Source organism: Myiozetetes cayanensis, unplaced genomic scaffold (assembly GCF_022539395.1).
Source record: "Myiozetetes cayanensis isolate MyiCay16 unplaced genomic scaffold, myiCay2020 scf870, whole genome shotgun sequence".
Lineage (NCBI taxonomy): Eukaryota > Metazoa > Chordata > Aves > Passeriformes > Tyrannidae > Myiozetetes > Myiozetetes cayanensis.
In genome coordinates, this window is record NW_026088153.1 from 1 (window position 1) to 17,982 (window position 17,982).

Sequence of the window (17,982 nt, forward strand, 5' to 3'; positions counted from 1 at the left end):
CCTGTTCTCTCCATCCCTGTTCCATCTCCATCCCATCTCCCTCTCCATCCCTGTTCCATCTCCATCCCATCTCCCTCTCCAGCTCCCACTCCATCCCTCTTCCATCTCCATCCCTGTTCCATCTCCATCCCTGTTCCATCTCCATCCCAGCTCCCTCTCCAACTCCCTCTCCATCCCATCTCCATCCTCACTCCCTCTCCATCCCTGTTCCCTCTCCATCCCTGTTCCCTCTCCATCTCCCTCTCCATCCCTGTTCCATCTCCCTCTCCATCCCCACTCCCTCTCCATCCCCACTCCCTCTCCATTCCTGTTCCCTCTCCATCCCCACTCTGTCTCCATCCCATCTCCATCTCCAACTCCATTTCCCCTCCATCTCCATCCCATCTCCCCCTCCATCCCATCTCCATCCCAGCTCCATCTCCATCTCCCTCTCCATCCCATCTCCCTCTCCATCCCAGCTCCCTCTCCATCCCTGTTCCCTCTCCATCCCTGTTCCATCTCCATCCCATCTCCCTCTCCATCCCCACTGTCTCCATCCCATCTCCATCCCCACTCCTCTCCATCCCTGTTCCATCTCCATCCCATCTCCCTCTCCCTCTCCATCCCCTCTCCCTCTCCCTCTCCATCTCCCTCTCCATCCCTGTTCCCTCTCCATCCCTGTTCCCTCTCCATCCCTGTTCCATCTCCATCCCAACTCCCTCTCCATCTCCCTCTCCACCCCATCTCCATCCCAACTCCATCTCCCTCTCCATCCCCTCTCCATCCCCTCTCCCTCTCCCTCTCCATCCCAACTCCATTTCCCCTCCATCTCCAGCCCCACTCCCTCTCCATCCCCATCCCATCTCCATCCCAACTCCATCTCCCCTCCCTCTCCAGCCCCGTCCCCGCCCCGCTCTGCTCTGCCCGCGCGGGGCGATGTCGTTCGCGGAGCTGCTGTCGGTGCTGGGCGGGCTGGGCCGTTTCCAGGTGTGTTACGTGGCGGCGCTGGCGGCGCCGCTGATGATGCTGGCGAGCCACAACCTGCTGCAGAACTTCAGCGCCGGCGTCCCCGAGCACCACTGCCGGCCCCGGGGCCACCCCCATGGTGGTGCCACCGACACCAACGGCACCGGCACCGCCGTCCCCCTGCTCGTGGCGCTGCCCCTGGACGGCCACGGGCGGCCCCAGCGCTGCCGGCGCTACCGGGAGCTCCAGTGGCACCTCCTGGGGGGCAACGGGTCCCTCAGCGGGGTGGTCAGTGGGGTGGTCAGTGGGGTGGTCAATGGGGTGGTCGATGGGGTGGTCAATGGGGTGGTCAATGGGTGGTCAATGAGGTGGCCGATGGTTCCACCAATGGGGTGGCCAATGGGGTGGTCGATGGGGTGGTCAGCAGGGTGGTCGATGGGGTGGTCAATGGGATGGCCAGTGGGGTGGTTGATGGTTCTACCAATGGGGTGGTCAATGGGGTGGTCAATGGGATGGTCAACGGGGTGGTCAGTGGGGTGGCCGATGGTTCCACCAATGGGGTGGTCAGTGGGGTGGTCAATGGGGTGGCCGATGGTTCCACCAATGGGGTGGCCAATGGGGTGGCCAACGGGGTGGCCGATGGTCCGACCAACGGGGTGATCAACGGGGTGACCAATGGGGTGGTCAATGGGGTGGTCAATGGGATGGTCAGTGGGGTGGTCGATGGTTCTACCAATGGAGTGGTCAGTGGGGTGGCCGATGGTTCCACCAATGGGGTGGTCAATGGGGTGGTCAATGGGGTGGTCAATGGGGTGGCCAATGGGGTGACCAATGGGGTGGCCAACACCATGGGCAAGGGGACGGCCAAGGGGACAACCAAGGGGACGGCCAAGGGGACAGACCACACCATGGCCACCACCACGGCCACCACCACGGCCACCACCGCGGCCACCGAGCCGTGCCACGACGGGTGGGTCTACCTGGACGGCGCCTTCACCGACACCATCGTCACCGAGGTGAGGGGGGGGCACCCCACCCCCAGGGGTCTTTTCCCCCCACCCTTAGGGGACAGGGGGCTGGTGGTGATGACTCCCCCACCCCTGGTGTCCCCTCCCCACCAGTGGGACCTGGTGTGCGAGTCCAGGAGGCTGAGGCAGCTGGCCCAGTCCATCTACATGGGCGGGATCCTCCTGGGCTCGGGGCTCTTCGGGGTCCTCTCCGACAAGTGAGTTGGGCAAGTCACACCCTCCCCCCAAATCTGCTCCACCCAGATCCTTCCCATTTACCCCCCCCCAAAATCACCCACCAAATCCTTCCCTTTTATCCCCCAAAATCACCCCCCCAAAACCTTCTCTTTTATCCCCCAAATGCCCCCCCAAATCCTTCCCATTTACCCCCCCAAATCCTCCCCCAAATCCTCACATTTACCCCCCAAATCCCTCCCCATACCCTTCCCATTTACCTCCCAAATCACCCCCAAACCCTCCCATTTCCCTCCCAAATCCTCCCATTTCCCCTCAAATCAAATCCTCCCATTCCCCCAAACTCCCAAATCCTCCCATTTACCCCCAAATCCTCCCATACCCTTCCCATTTACCCCCAAATCCCCCCAAACCCTCCCATTTACCCTCCCAAATCCTCCCATTTCCCCCAAATGAAATCCTCCTGTTTCCCCAAACTCCTCAAATCCTCCCCATTTACCCCCAAATCCCCTCAAACCTCTCCCATTTCCCCTGAACCCTCCTCATTTACCCCCCAAATCCCCCCAAATCCTCCCATATCCTTCCCATTTCTCAAATCCTCTCCCAATCCTCCCATTTACCCCCAAATTCTCCCATATCCTTCCCATTTACCCCTAAATCCCTCCCAAACCTCCCATTTACCTCCCAAATCCTCCCATATCCTTCCTATTTCCCTAAATCCCCCAATCCTCTCTTTACCCCCTATATCCCCATATCCTTCCCATTTATCCTCCAAATCCTCCCCAAATCCTCCCCAAATCCTCCCATTTACCCCCATATCCCCTATACATCCTCATATCCTTCCCATTTCCCCAAATCAAACCCTCCCACTTCCTCCCAAATACCCCCAAATCCTCCCATTTCCCCAAATCAAATCCTCCCATTTTCCTGATTCCCCTCAAATCCTTCCCATTTACCCCCAAATCCCCCATTTACCCCCATATCCCTCATATGTCCCCATATCCTTCCCATTTATCCCCAAATCCTCCCATTTACCTCCCAAAATCCCCCAAACCCTCCCATTTCCCCAATTCCCCCAAATCCTTCCCATTTACCCCCCAAATCCTCCTATTTACCCCAAATCCCCCAATCCCCTTTTACCCCCAAATCCCCCAAACCCTCCCATTTACTCCCCAAATCCCCTAAAATCCTCCCATTTACCCCCCAAATCAAATCCTCCCATTTCCCCAAATTCCCCAAATCCCCAAACCCTCCCATTTCCCCAAATCCTCCCATTTACCCCCAAATCCCCCAAATCCTCTCTATTTACCCCCAAATCAAATCCTCCCTTTTACCCCCATATCCCCCATATCCTTCCCATTTACCTCCCAAATCCTCCCATTTCCCCAAATTCCCCAAACCCTCCCAACTGCCCCCAAATCCCCCCAACCCCTCCCATTTACCCCCAAATCCTCCTTTTACCCCCTAAATCCTCCCATATCCTTCGCATTTACCCCCAAATCACCCCAAATCCTCCCATTTACCCCCTAAATCCTCCCTTTTACCCCCAAATCCTCCCATTCTCTCCCCCAATCCCCCCCAAATCCCCCAAATCCTCCCTTTACCCCCAACCCCCAAATCCCCCAAGATCCTCCCATTTACCCCCAAATCCCCCAAATCCTCCCTTTTACCCCCATTTACCCCCTAACCCCCCAAACACTCCCATTTACCCTCCCAAAATCCTCCCATTCCCCCAAATCCCCCAAATCCCCCTAAATCCCCCCCAAATCCTCCCATTTACCCCCAAACGCCCCCCCAACCGCCCCTGTCGTGCCGTGCCCTGCAGGTTGGGGCGGCAGGCGCTGCTGAGCTGGTGTTACCTGCAGATGGAGGTGGCGGGGGTGGGCACGGCCCTCGCCCCCTCCTTCCCCCTCTACTGCACCCTGCGCTTCCTCACCGGGCTCGCCATGGCCGGGGTGGCCCTCAACTCCGCCTCACTCTGTGAGAAACCCCCTGGGACCCCCAAAAAGGGGGTGGGACCCCCGGGATTGGGAGGGGACCCCCAAAAGGGGGTGGGACCCCCAAAATGGGGGTGGGACCCCCGGGATTGGGAGGGGAAGCCCAGGATTGGGAGGGGACTCCCAAGGGGGGGTGAGACCCCTGGGATTGGGAGGGGACCCCCAAAGGGGGGTGGGACCCCTGGGATTGGGAGAGGACTCCCAAAAGGGGTGGGACCCCCGGGATTGGGAGGGGACCCCCGGGATTGGGAGGCGACCCCCAGGCTTGGGGGGGGAAGCCCAGGGATGGGATGAGACCCCCAGGATTGGGAAGGGACCCCCAAGTGGGGGTGGAACCCCCAAAAGGGGGGTGGGACCCCCAGGATTGGGAGGGGACACCCAAGAGGGGGGTGGGACCCCAGGATTGGGAGGGGACCCCAGGATTGGGAGGGGACTCCCAAAGGGTGGGACCCCCGGGACCCCCAAGGGGTGGGACCCCAAAGGGGTGGGACCCCCTGGGACCCCTGAAAGGGGGGTGGGACCCCTGGGATTGGGAGGGGACCCCTAAAAGGGGGGTGGGATCCCCAGGATTGGGAGGGGACCCCCAAAGGAGGATGGGACCCCCAGGGATGGGATGAGACCCCCAGGACTGGGAGGGGACCCCTAAAATGGGGGTGGGACCCCTGGGATTGGGAGGGGACCCCCAAAGGGGGGGTGGGACCCCCCACTCGGGACCCCCAAAGGGGGTGGGACCCCCAAAATGGGGGTGGGACCCCCGGGATTGGGAAGGGACCCCCAAGGGGGGGGCTGGGACTTCCAAGGTGTGGGTTGGGACCCCCAGGATTGGGAGGGGACCCCTGGGATGGGATGAGACCCCAGGATTGGGAGGGGACCCCCAGGATTGGGAGGGGACCCCCAAGGGGGGGGTGGGATCCCCGGGATTGGGAGGGGACCCCCAGGATTGGGAGGGGACCCCTAAAAGGGGGGTGGGACCCCTGGGATTGGGAGGGTACCCCCAAAAGGGGGGTGGGACCCTCCCCGGGACCCCCAAAAGGGGGGTGGGACCCCTGGGATTGGGAGGGTACCCCAAAGGGGTGGGACCCTCCCCGGGACCCCCAAAAGGGGGGTGGGACCCCCAAAAGGGGGAGTGGGACCCCCAGGATTGGGAGGGGACCCCCGGGGATGGGATGAGACCCCCAGGATTTGGAGGGGACCCCCAAAAGGGGGGTGGGACCCCACCCGGGACCCCCGAAAGGGGGTGGGACCCCCCCGGGACCCCCAAGAGGTGGACCCCCGGGACCCCAAAGGGGTGGGACCCCGGGACCCCCAAAGGGGTGGGACCCCAAAAGGGGGTGGGACACTCCCGGGACCCCAAAGGGGGTGGGACCCCCTAGGACCCCGAAAGGGGTGAGACCCCCTGGGACCCCCGAAAGGGGGTGGGACTCCCAAAAGGGGTGGGCCGGGACCCCAAAGGGGCTGGGAACCCCCGGGACTCCACTGACCTCACTGACCCCCACCCCCGCCACCCCCCAGGCATGGAGTGGATCCTGACGGAGGCGCGGCCGTGGTCGGCACCATCAACAGCTACAGCTACACCCTGGGGCAGTTCGTGCTGGCAGGGTGGCCTTCGCCCTGCCCCGCTGGAGGCACCTGCAGCTGGCAGTGTCCCTGCCCTTCTTCCTCTTCTTCCTCTACTCCTGGTAGGGTTTGGGGGAATACAGGGGAAAAAGAGGGGAAAATGGGGGTTTGGGGTCCTTGGTGGCAGCTGCAGCTCGGGTGTCCCTGCCCTTCTTCCTCTTCTTCCTCTACTCCTGGTGAGGGTTTGGGGGGTCACAGGGGGGGTTTGGGGTGTCCTCGGTGGCACCTGCAGCTGGCAGTGTCCCTGCCCTTCTTCCTCTTCTTCCTCTACTCCTGGTAGGGTTTGGGGGGAAAAGGGGGGAAAAGGGAGGGTTGGGTCTGATCTGGGGGTCACAGGGGAAAAAGGGGGTGTTGGGGGTCCTCGGTGGCATCTGCAGCTGGCAGTGTCCCTGCCCTTCTTCCTCTTCTTCCTCTACTCCTGGTGAGGCCTGGGGGTCAAGCAGGGGAAAAAGGGGGAAAAAAGGGGGGTTTGGGGGGTCCTTGGTGGCACCTGCAGCTCGGGGTGTCCCTGCCCTTCTTCCTCTTCTTCCTCTTCTTCCTCTACTCCTGGTAGGGTTTGGGGGAAAAGGGGGAAAAGGGGGTGTTGGGGGGTTGGATCTGGCCTGGGGAGTCACAGGGGGCAAAAGGGGGAAAAAGGGGGTTTGGGGGTCCTTGGTGGTAACTGCAGCTGGCAGTGTCCCTGCCCTTCTTCCTCTTCTTCCTCTACTCCTGGTAGGGTTTGGGGGTCACAGGGGGTCACAGGGGAAAAGGGGGAAAAGGGGGTCCTTGGTGGCAGCTGCAGCTCAGGGTGTCCCTGCCCTTCTTCGTCTTCTTCCTCTACTCCTGGTAGGGTTTGGGGGTCAAGGGGGAAAAGGGGAAAAGAGGGGAAAAGGGGGTTTGGGGGTCCTTGGTGGCACCTGCAGCTCAGGGTGTCCCTGCCCTTCTTCCTCTTCTTCCTCTACTCCTGGTAGGGTTTGGGGAAAAGGGGGAAAAAGGGGTGTTGGGGGTTGGATCTGACCTGGGGGTCACAGGGGGCAAAGGGGGAAAAAGGGGAGTTTGGGGGTCCTTGGTGGCAGCTGCAGCTCGGGGTGTCCCTGCCCTTCTTCCCCTTCTTCCTCTACTCCTGGTAGGGTTTGGGGGGGTCACAGGGGGGAAAAGGGAGGGTTGGGGGGTCCTTGGTGGCAGCTGCAGCTGGCAGTGTCCCTGCCCTTCTTCCTCTTCTTCCTCTACTCCTGGTAGGGTTTGGGGTCACAGGGGGAAAAGGGGGACAAAGGGGGTTTGGGGGTCCTTGGTGGCAGCTGCAGCTCAGGGTGTCCCTGCCCTTCTTCCTCTTCTTCCTCTACTCCTGGTAGGGCTTGGGGGGTCACAGGGGGGGTTTGGGGGGTCCTCGGTGGCAGCTGCAGCTGGCAGTGTCCCTGCCCTTCTTCCTCTTCTTCCTCTACTCCTGGTAGGGTTTGGGGGTCACAGGGGGAAAAAGGGGGTTGGGTCTGACCTGGGGTGAAAAGGGGGAAAAAGGGGGTTTGGGGGTCCTTGGTGGCAGCTGCAGCTCAGGGTGTCCCTGCCCTTCTTCCTCTTCTTCCTCTACTCCTGGTAGGGTTTGGGGGAGTCTGGGGGAAAAGGGGGAAAAAGGGGGTTGGGGGTCCTTGGTGGCAGCTGCAGCTCGGGGTGTCCCTGCCCTTCTTCCTCTTCTTCCTCTACTCCTGGTAGGGTTTGGGGGGTCAAAGGGGGGAAAAGGGGGAAAAAGGGGAAAAAGGGGGGTTTGGGGGTCCTTGGTGGCAGCTGCAGCTCAGGGTGTCCCTGCCCTTCTTCCTCTTCTTCCTCTACTCCTGGTAGGGTTTGGGGGGGTCACAGGGGGGAAAAGGAGGGGTTTGGGGGTCCTTGGTGGCAGCTGCAGCTGGCAGTGTCCCTGCCCTTCTTCCTCTTCTTCCTCTACTCCTGGTGAGGGTTTGGGGGAAAAAGGGGGTTTGGGGTGTCCTTGGTGGCAGCTGCAGCTTGGGGTGTCCCTGCCCTTCTTCCTCTTCTTCCTCTACTCCTGGTAGGGTTTGGGGGTCACAGGGGGGTTTGGGGTGTCCTCGGTGGCATCTGCAGCTGGCAGTGTCCCTGCCCTTCTTCCTCTTCTTCCTCTACTCCTGGTAGGGTTTGGGGGAAAAGGGGGAAAAAGGGGTGTTGGGGGTTGGACCTGGCCTGGGGGTCACAGGGGGAAAAAGGGGGTTTGGGGGTCCTTGGTGGCAGCTGCAGCTCAGGTGTCCCTGCCCTTCTTCCTCTTCTTCCTCTGCTCCTGGTAGGGTTTGGGGGTCACAGGGGAGAAAAGGGGGGTTTGGGGGTCCTTGGTGGCAGCTGCAGCTCGAGGTGTCCCTGCCCTTCTTCCTCTTCTTCCTCTGCTCCTGGTGAGGCCTGGGGGGGTCAGAGGAGGCGCTGGGGGTCCTTGTGAGGTCAGAGGGTGGTGATGTGGGGTCCTTGTGGGGTCAGGGGAGGTGCTGGGGGTCGGGGGAGTCCTGGGAGTCCCTGACCTCCGTGCCCCCGGCTGTTCGTGGAGTCGGCTCTGCTGGCAGCTGCTGGGGGTCGGGGTGGGGGTCCCTGAAGGGGGTCAGAAGGAGGTGCTGGGAGGTCAGGGGGTCAGAGGGGGTACTGGGAGGTCAGGACAGGGGTCCCTGAGCTCCCGTTGCCCCCAGGCTGTTCGTGGAGTCGGCTCGCTGGCAGCTGCTGGGAGGTCAGGGGGTCAGAAGGAGATGTTTGGGGGTCGGGAGGGGGGTCAGAAGGAGGTGTTTGGGGGTTTGGGGAGGGTCCCTGACCCCCCGTGCCCCAGGCTGTTGGTGGAGTCGGCTCTGCTGGCAGGTGCTGGGAGCTCGGGGTGGGGGTCCCAGAAGGGGTCAGAAGGAGGTGTTTGGGGGTCGGGAGGGAGGGTCGGAGGGGGGTACTGAGAGGTCCGGGGAGGGGTCCCTGACCCCCCCCCGTGCCCCCACAGGCTGTTCGTGGAGTCGGTTCGCTGGCAGCTGCTGGGAGGTCGGGGTGGGGGGTCCCAGAAGGGGTCAGAAGGAGGTGCTGGGGGTTTGGGGAGGGTCCCCGACTCCCCCGTGCCCCCGGCTGTTGGTGGAGTCGGCTCTGCTGGCAGGTGCTGGGAGCTCGGGGTGGGGGTCCCTGAAGGGGGTCAGAAGGAGGTGTTTGGGGGTCGGGAGGGGGTCAGAAGGAGGTGCTGGGAGGTCCGGGGAGGGGTCCCTGAAGGGGGTCAGAAGGAGGTGTTTGGGGGTCAGGGGGGGTCAGAAGGAGGTGCTGGGAGGTCCGGGGAGGGGTCCCTGAGCCCCCCGTTGCCCCCCCAGGCTGCTGGTGGAGTCGGCTCGCTGGCAGCTGCTGGGAGGTCGGGGTGGGGGTCCCTGAAGGGGGTCAGAAGGAGGTGCTGGGGGGTCCCAGAAGGGGGTCAGAGGGGGTGTTTGGGGGTCGGGAGGGGGTCCCTGAGCCCCGCTGCCCCCAGGCTGTTCGTGGAGTCGGCTCGCTGGCAGCTGCTGGGAGGTCGGGAGGGGGATCAGATGGAGGTGTTTGGGGGTCGGGGTGGGGTCAGAAGGAGGTGCTGGGGGTTTGGGGAGGTCCCTGACCCCCTGTGCCCCCAGGCTGTTCGTGGAGTCGGCTCGCTGGCAGGTGACGTCGGGCAGGGCCGACCTGGCCCTGCGGGGGCTCCGCAAGGTGGCCCGGATCAACGGCAGGAAGGACGAGGGGGACAAACTCACCGAGGAGGTTGGGGGGAGGAGGGAGGGAGGGAGGGACCCCGGATCCTCCCACACCCCTCTGATCCCTCCCCGGCTTCCCTCGTGCCCTCCCCTCCATCCCTGCCCTCCCCTGTCCCTGACCCCTCCCACTTCTCGGCATCCCTCAGAGCCCCCTGAGGTCCCCCTCGGAAATTCCCCTGGACCCCCAGGATGTCCTGGATCCATCCTGGATTCCTCCCCTGTCCCGAATCCCCTGAATTCCCCGGATCCCTCCTGGACCTTTCCCCTGCCCCGAATCCCCCGAATTCCCCCGGATCCCTCCTGGATCCCTTCCCTGTTCCGAATCCCCGAATTCCCCCGGATCCCCCAGATTCCCCCGGATCCCCAGAATCCCCAGATTCCCCCGTGATCCCCCTGGACCTTTCCCCTGCCCTGAATCCCCTGAATTCCCCCGGATCCCCTGAATCCCCTGAATTCCCCTGTGATCCCCCTGAATTCCCCTGGATCCCCCTGAATTATCCCCGGATCCCCTGAATTCCCCGGATCCCTCCTGGATCCCTCCCTGCCCCGGATCCCCGAATTCCCCTGGGATCCCCCTGGACCTTTCCCTGTCCCGAATCCCCCAGATTCCTCCTGGATCCTCCCGAATTCCCCTGGATCCCCCTGAATTCCTCCCGAATTCCCCCTGGATCCCCCAGATTATCCCCGGATCCCCCGAATTCCTCCCGAATTCCCCTGGATCCCCCGAATTATCCCCGGATCCCCCGAATTCCCCAGATCCCCCGAATTCCCCCGAATCCCTCCTGGATCCCTCCCTGCCCCAAATCCCCGAATTCCTCCTGCATTCCTCCGGATCCCCCTGGATCCCTCCTGCCCTGGATCCCCCGAATTCCCAGGATCCCCCTGGACCTTCTCCCTGTCCCAAATCCCCCGAATTTCCCCGGATCCCCCTGGATCCCCTCCCCTGTCCTGAATCCCCAGAATTCCCCAGGATCCCCCTGGACCTTTCCCTGTCCCGAATCCCCTGAATTCCCCTGGATCCCCCGAATTCCTCCGGGATCCCCTGGACCTTTCCCCTGTCCCGAATCCCCAGAATTCCCCAGAATCCCTCTGGATCCCTCCCCTGCCCCAGATCCCCCGAATTCCCCCAGATCCCCTGGACCTTTCCCTGTCCCAGATCCCCGAATTCCCCGGGATCCCCCTGACCTTTCCCCTGTCCCAAATCCCCGGAATTCCCCGGAATCCCTCCTGGATCCCTCCTGCCCCGGATCCCCGAATTCCCCGGATCCCCCGAATTCCCCTGGGATCCCCCTGCATCCTCTCCCTTGCCCCGATTCCCCGGATCCCCCAGAATTCTCCCCAGATCCCCCTGAACCTTCCCCTGTCCCGAATCCCTGAATTCCCCGGATTCCCCCGAATTCCCCCTGGATCCCCGGATCCCCCGGACCAGGTTCCCCTGCCCCAAATCCCCGAATTTTCCCCGGATCCCCCTGGATCCCCAGGATCCCCGGACCGGGTTCTCTCCCCTCCCCGCAGGCTCTGCGGGCTCTGGTGCTGCGGGAGCCGCCGGGCTCAGGGGGTTCGGTGGCCGCGCTCGTGCGGACCCCCGGCATGAGGACGGTGTCGTGCGGGGTGGCTTTCGTCTGGTGCGTCCCAAAAACAGGGAAAAAATCACATTTTTGGGCAAAAAACCCTCACCTTCTAGGGTAAAACCTCACCTGATTGGGGAAATTCGCTTTTTGGAAATCCTTTTGGGAAATTCCCTTTGGGAGGAAAATCCCTTTTGGGAAATCCTTTGTGGGAAATCCCTTTGGGGAAATCCCTTTGGGGAATCCCCTTTGGGGGAAATCCCCTTTGGGGGAAATCCCTTTGGGGAAATCCCTTTGAGGGGAAATCCTCTTTTTGGGAAATCCTTTTGGGAAATCCCTTTTGGGAAATCCCTTTGGGGAATCCCCTTTTTGGGGAATTCCTCTATTTAGGGGAAATCTCCCCTTTCCAGAGGTCAAAATTCACCTTTTTGGGGTAAAATTTCACCTTGGGGGAGGGGGAGTAAAAAAAAAAGTCTTGTTTGGGGTAAAAAAGGTTTGTTTGGGAGTAAATCCACCCCACCTTTGGGAGGGGGGGAAAAAGTAGTTTTAGGGGGAAAAAACACCTTTTTTGGGGGAAAAAAATCATCTTTTAGGGAAAAAAAACCACTTTTTTGGGGAAAAAATTCAATACCTGGTGGTTTTGGGGCAGCTTCTCCACCCCTTTTTTGGTGGTTTTGGGGTAGTTTCTCCACCCTATTTTTGATGTTTTGTGGGTAGTTTCTCCACCTTTTTTTGGTGTTTTGGGGGCAGTTTCTCCACCTTATTTTTGATGTTTTTGGAGGCAGATTCTCCATCGCTTTTCCGATGTTTTTGGGGCAACTTCTCCCCCCTATTTTTGACATTTTTTGGAGCAGGTTCTCCACCCCTTTTTTGGTGTTTTTAGGGGTAGATTCCCCACCCTATTTTTGATGTTTTTGAGGCAGTTTCTCCACCCCTTTATTGGTGTTTTGGGGGCAGTTTCTCCACCCCTTTTTTTATGTTTTTGGGGCAGCTTCTCCCCCCTATTTTTGACATTTTTGGGGGTAGGTTCTCCACTCCTTTTTTAGTGTTTTTGGGGCAGGTTCTCCATCCCTTTTTTGATGTTTTCAGGGCAGGTTCTCCACCTATTTTTTGGTGTTTTTTGGGGGTAGATTCCCCATCCTATTTCTGATGTTTTTGGGGTAGGTTCTCCACCCCTTTATTGACGTTTTTTGGGGCAACTTCTCCACCCTATTTTTGACCTTTTTTGGGGCAGCCTCTCCACCCAATTTTTGATATTTTCAGGGCAGCTTCTCCATCCCTTTTTTTATATTTTTAGGGTAGCTTCTCCCCCCTATTTTTGGCATTTTTTGGGGCAACTTCCCCACCCAATTTTTTACGTTTTCAGGGCAGGTTCTCCACCCAATTTTTGATATTTTCAGAGCAGGTTCTCCACCCCTTTTTTTTATATTTTTAGGTCAGCTCCTCCCCCCTATTTCTGACATTTTTTGGGACATTTTCTCCTCATTTTTCTTTTTTTTCTCTGTTTCCAACCCTCCCCGCGGTGTTCCCGGCCCAGGTTCTCCACCAGCTTCGCCTACTACGGGCTGGCCATGGACCTGCAGGGTTTCGGGGTGGATGTTTACGTCAGCCAGTTGGTGTTCGGGGCCGTCGACATCCCGGCCAAATTCCTGTCCGTGCTCGCCATCTCCGGGCTCGGGCGCCGCCTGGCACAGGGGGGGGCCCTGGCACTCGCCGGGGGCTGCATCCTCGCCAACATCCTCGTGCCCGCCGGTGGGCACAGGGGGACAATGGGGGTGGGGGCACAGGGGGCTCTGTGCTCGCCGGGGCTGCATCCTCGCCAACATCTCGTAAGCCTGCCGGTGGGCACGGGGAGGGAAATGGGGGAAATGGGGTGGGGGGCACAGGGGGGCCCTGGCGCTCGCCGGGGCTGCATCTCCGCTCAACATCCTCGTGCCCGCCGGTAGGCAATGGGGGACAATGGGGGAAAATGGGATGGGGGGCACAGGGGGCTCTGGCGCTCGCCGGGGGCTGCATCTCGCCAACATCCTCGTGCCCGCCGGTGGGCACGGGGGAAAATGGGGGTGGGGGCACAGGGGGCCTGGCACTCGCCGGGGCTGCATCTCGCCAACATCCTCGTGCCCGCCGGTGGGCACAGGGGACAATGGGGGGATGGAGGGTGGGGACAGAGGGGTGGGGACAATGGGGTGGAAAGGTTGGGTTGGGGGACACAGGGTGGGGAACAGAGGGGTGGGGGACAATGGGGTGGGGGACACAGAGGGGTGGAAAGATTGGGGTGGGGACACAGAGGGGTGGAAAGATTGGGGTGGGGACAATGGAGTGGGAAAATGGGGTGGGGGCAATGGGGGACAATGGGGTGGAAAGGTTGGGGTGGGGACAATGGGGTGGGGAAAATGGGGTGGGGGACAATGGGGTGGGGAAAATGGGGTGGGGGACAATGGGGGGAAAGAGGGTGGGGGACAGGGGAGGGGAGAGAGGGGTGGGGTGGAAAGGTTGGGTTGGGGGACAGAGGGTGGGGGACACAGGGGGGCCCTGGCGCTGCCGGGGCTGCATCTCGCCAACATCCTCGTGCCCGCCGGTGGGCACAGGGGGGACAATGGGGGGACAATGGGGGTGGGGGCACAGGGGGGCTCCTGGCGCTCGCCGGGGCTGCATCCTCGCCAACATCCTCGTGCCCGCCGGTGGGCACAGGGGGACAATGGGGGTGGGGGCACAGGGGGACTCTAGGCGCTCGCCGGGGCTGCATCCTCGCCAACATCCTCGTGCCTGCCGGTGGGCACGGGGGGGACAATGGGGGGAAAATGGGGTGGGGGACAATGAGGTGGGGGACAGAGGGGTGGGAGATTAACCCTGGGATGGAGAACCCCGGGATGGAGAACCCCAGGATGGAGGAATGGAGGACAAGTGGTTGGAGGATGGAGGACCTTGGGGTGGAGGACAATGGGATGGAGATGGAGGACACTGGGATGGAGATGGAGGACACCACTGGGATGGGGATGGAGGACACTGGGATGGGGATGGAGGACACTGGGATGGAGGACACTGGGATGGAGATGGAGGACACTGGGATGGAGGACACTGGGATGGGGATGGAGGACACTGGGATGGAGGACACTGGGATGGAGATGGAGGACACTGGGATGGGGATGGAGGACACTGGGATGGAGGACACTGGGATGGAGATGGAGGACACTGGGATGGGGATGGAGGACACTGGGATGGAGGACACTGGGATGGAGGTTGAGGGATGGGAGAAGAGCCCAAAGGGGAGGGGGAATGTGAAGGGTGGGAGGTTGGGAGTGTGGAGGGTGGAGAGTGGAGGGTGGAGGGTGGGAGGTTGGGAGTGTGGAGGGTGGAGGGTGGAGGGTGGGAAGTTGGGAGGGTGGAGGGTGGGAGGTTGGGAATGTGGAGGGTGGAGAGTGGAGGGTGGAGGGTGGAGAGTGGAGGGTGGAGGGTGGGAGGTTGGGAGGGTGGAGGGTGGAGGGTGGGAGGGTGAAGGGTGGGAGGTTGGGAGTGTGGAGGGTGGAGGGTGGAGGGTGGAGGTGGGAGGGTGGAGGGTGGAGGGTGGAGGGTGAAGGGTGGGAGGTTGGGAGTGTGGAGGGTGGAGGGTGGAGGTGGAGGGTGGGAGGTTGGGAGGGTGGGAGGTTGGGAGGGTGTAGGGTGGGAGGTGGGAGGTTGGAGGTTGGAGGGTGGAGGGTGGAGGGTGGAGGTGGAGGTTGGGAGGTTGGAGGGTGAGGTGGAGGTTGGGAGGTTGGAGGGTGGAGGTGGAGGTTGGGAGGTTGGAGGGTGAGTGTGGAGGTTGGGAGGTTGGAGGGTGGAGTGGAGGGTGGGAGGTTGGAGGGTGGAGTGTGGAGGGTGGGAGGTTGGAAGGTGGGAGGTTGGGAGGGTGTAGGGTGGGAGGGTGTAGGGTGGGGAGGGTGGGAGGGTGGGAGGGTGGAGATTGGGAGTGTGGAGGGTGGGAGGTTGGGAGGGTGGAGGGTGGAGGGTGGGAGGTTGGGAGGGTGAAGGGTGGGAGGCTGGGGGTGGAGGGTGGGAATGTGGAGGTTGGGAGTGTGAAGGGTGGAAGGTGGAGAGTGGAGGTAGAGGGTGGGAGGTTGGAGGGTGGGAGGTTGGAGTGTGGAGGGTGGGAGGGTGGGAGGTTGGAGGGTGGGAGGTTGGGAGTGTGGAGGGTGGAGGGTGGGAGGTTGGGAGGGTGGAGGTTGGGAGGTTGGAGGTGGAGGGTGGAGGTTGGGAGGGTGGGAGGTTGGAGTGTGAAGGGTGGGAGGGTGGGAGGTTGGGGGTGGAGGGTGGAGGGTGTAGGGTGGGAGGTTGGAGGGTGGAGGGTGGGGTGTAGAGGGTGGAGAGTGGAGTTTGGGAGGTTGGAGGGTGGAGGGTGAGCCCCCCCCGTGCCCCCAGAGATGCCGACGCTGCGAATGGCCCTGGCCGTGGTCGGGAAGGGCTCCTTGGCCGCCTCCTTCAACTGTGCCTACATCTTCTCCGGGGAGCTCTTCCCCACCGTCATCAGGTGCGGGGGGGCACCCCTGGGGCACAACCCAACCACCAACAACCCACCAAACAACCCAACCAACAACAACCCAACCAACAACCCAACCATCCACAACCCACCCACCAACAACCCAACAACCCAACCAACCAACAACCCACCAAACAACCCACCAACAACCCAACCAACAACAACCCAACCAACAACCCAACCAAAACAACCCACCCACCAACAACCCAACCAACAACCCAACCAACCAACAACCCAACCAACAACAACCCAACCAACAACCCAACCAACAACAACCCAAACAACAACCCACCCACCAACAACCCAACCAACAACCCAACCAACCAACAACCCACCCACCAACAACCCAAACAACCCAACCAACAAACAACCCAACCAACAACCCAACCAACAACCCAACAACCCAACAACCCAACCAACAACCCAACCAATAACCCACCAAACAACCCACCAAACAACCCAACCATCCACAACCCAACCAACAACCCAACAACCCATCAACCCAATCATCCACAACCCACCCACCAACAACCCAACCAACAACCCAACCAACCAACAACCCAACAACCCAACCAACAACCCAACCAACACCAAAAACCCCACCAACCCATCAACCCAACCCCATCAGCCCAATCCCAACCACCCAAAAACCACCAACCCATCAACCCAACCCCAACCCCCCAACCCCAACCCCATCAGCCCAATCCCAACCACCAACCCCATCAACCCAACCCCAACCACTCAACCTCATCAACCCAACCCCATCAGCCCAATCCCAAAACCCCAACCCCGTCAACCCAACCCCAACCACCCAACCACCACCAACCCAACCCCAAACAACCCAATCAACACCAACCCATCAACCCAACCCCATCAGCCCAACCCCAACCACCCAACCCCATCAACCCAACCCCATCAACCCAACCCAACAACCCAACTCCATCAACCCAACCAACCACCAACCTCAACCACCCAACCAACAACCCAACCAACCATCCAACCCCAACCCCAACCCCAACCACCCAACCCCAACCACCAACCCCAACCAACAACCCCAACAACCAAAACACCAACCCATCAACCCAACCCCAACCACCCAACCCCAACCCCCCAACCCCAACCACCCAACCCCAACCACCCAACCCCAACAATCCAAAAAACACCAACCCATCAACCCAACCCAACCACCCAACCCCAACCACCCAACCCCAACGCCCCAACCTCAACCACCCAACTCCAACCACCAAAACCACCAACCCATCAACCCAACCTCAACCCCAACCCCCAACCCCAACCACCCAATCCCAACCAACCCAACCCCAACCCCAGCCCCCAACCCCAACCTCAACCACCCAACCCCAACCACCCAATCCCAACCACTCAAAAACCACCCATCACCCAACCTCAACCACCCAACCCCAACCCCAACCCCAACCCCAACTCCCAGCCCCATCCCCATCCCCCACCCCCTCACCAACCCCCCCGTGGTGTGTTTGGCGGCGCAGGCAGACGGGGATGGGCCTGGGGGGCACCATGGCCCGCGTGGGGGGGATGGTGGCCCCCCTGGTGCGCATGGCGGCCGACGTGACCCCCGCCCTGCCCCTCGTCATCTACGGCGCCGCCCCCATCGTGTCGGCCGTGGCCGCCTCCTTCCTGCCCGAGACACGCAACGTCCCCCTGCCCGAGACCGTCCAGGACGTCGAGAGGCGGTGAGGACCCCCCAGGGGACCCCCAGGGGACACCCAGGGGACACACAGGGACACCTGGAGACACAGGGACCCCCCAGGGACACACAGAGACCCCCAGGGGCACACAGAGACCCCCAGGGGCACACAGGGACACCTGAGGACCCCCCAGGGACACACAGGGACCCCCAGGGACCCTCAGGGACACCCAGAGATCCCTGGGGACCAACAGGGATACACAGGGACCACCAGGGACACCAGGGATCACCAGGGACCCCCCAGGGACCCCTGGGGACACACAGGGACACACAGGGACACACAGGGACCAACAGGGACCCCCGGGGACCACACAGGGACCCTGGGGACACACAGGGACACACAGGGACCACCAGGGACCCCCGCGGACCACCAGGGACCACCAGGGACACCCAGGGACCAACAGGGACACCAGGGACACCCAGGGACCCCCAGGGACACATAGGGACACCTGAGGACACCCAGGGAGCAACAGGGACACCCAGGGACCAACAGGGACCCTCAGGGACCCCTGGGGACACCCAGGGACACACAGGGACCAACAGGGACCCCTGGGGACCCCTGGAGACACACAGGGACCACCAGGGATCACCAGGGACCACCAGGGACCACCAGGGACCCTCAGGGACCCCCGGGGACCCACAGGGACCAACAGGGACCCCCAGGGACCCCTGGGAATACACAGGGACCAACAGGGACCACCAGGGACACCAGGTTT

The 17,982-nt window shown here is 61.6% G+C and overlaps 1 protein-coding gene across 1 annotated transcript; it reads left to right on the forward strand.

Moving 5' to 3' along the window:
* Positions 1–431: 431 nt before the first annotated feature.
* On the forward strand, positions 432–17,252 carry LOC126652449 (solute carrier family 22 member 6-like; the record flags this gene model as incomplete). Its single annotated transcript, XM_050339208.1, is given in 12 exon segments — positions 432–1,229; positions 1,877–1,961; positions 2,067–2,170; positions 3,973–4,127; positions 5,657–5,683; positions 5,686–5,739; positions 5,742–5,823; positions 9,346–9,469; positions 10,978–11,087; positions 12,568–12,782; positions 15,426–15,534; positions 17,049–17,252. Coding segments are annotated over 12 exon segments (1,583 nt in total), but the record flags the coding sequence as incomplete, so codon positions are not given.
* Positions 17,253–17,982: the final 730 nt, after the last annotated feature.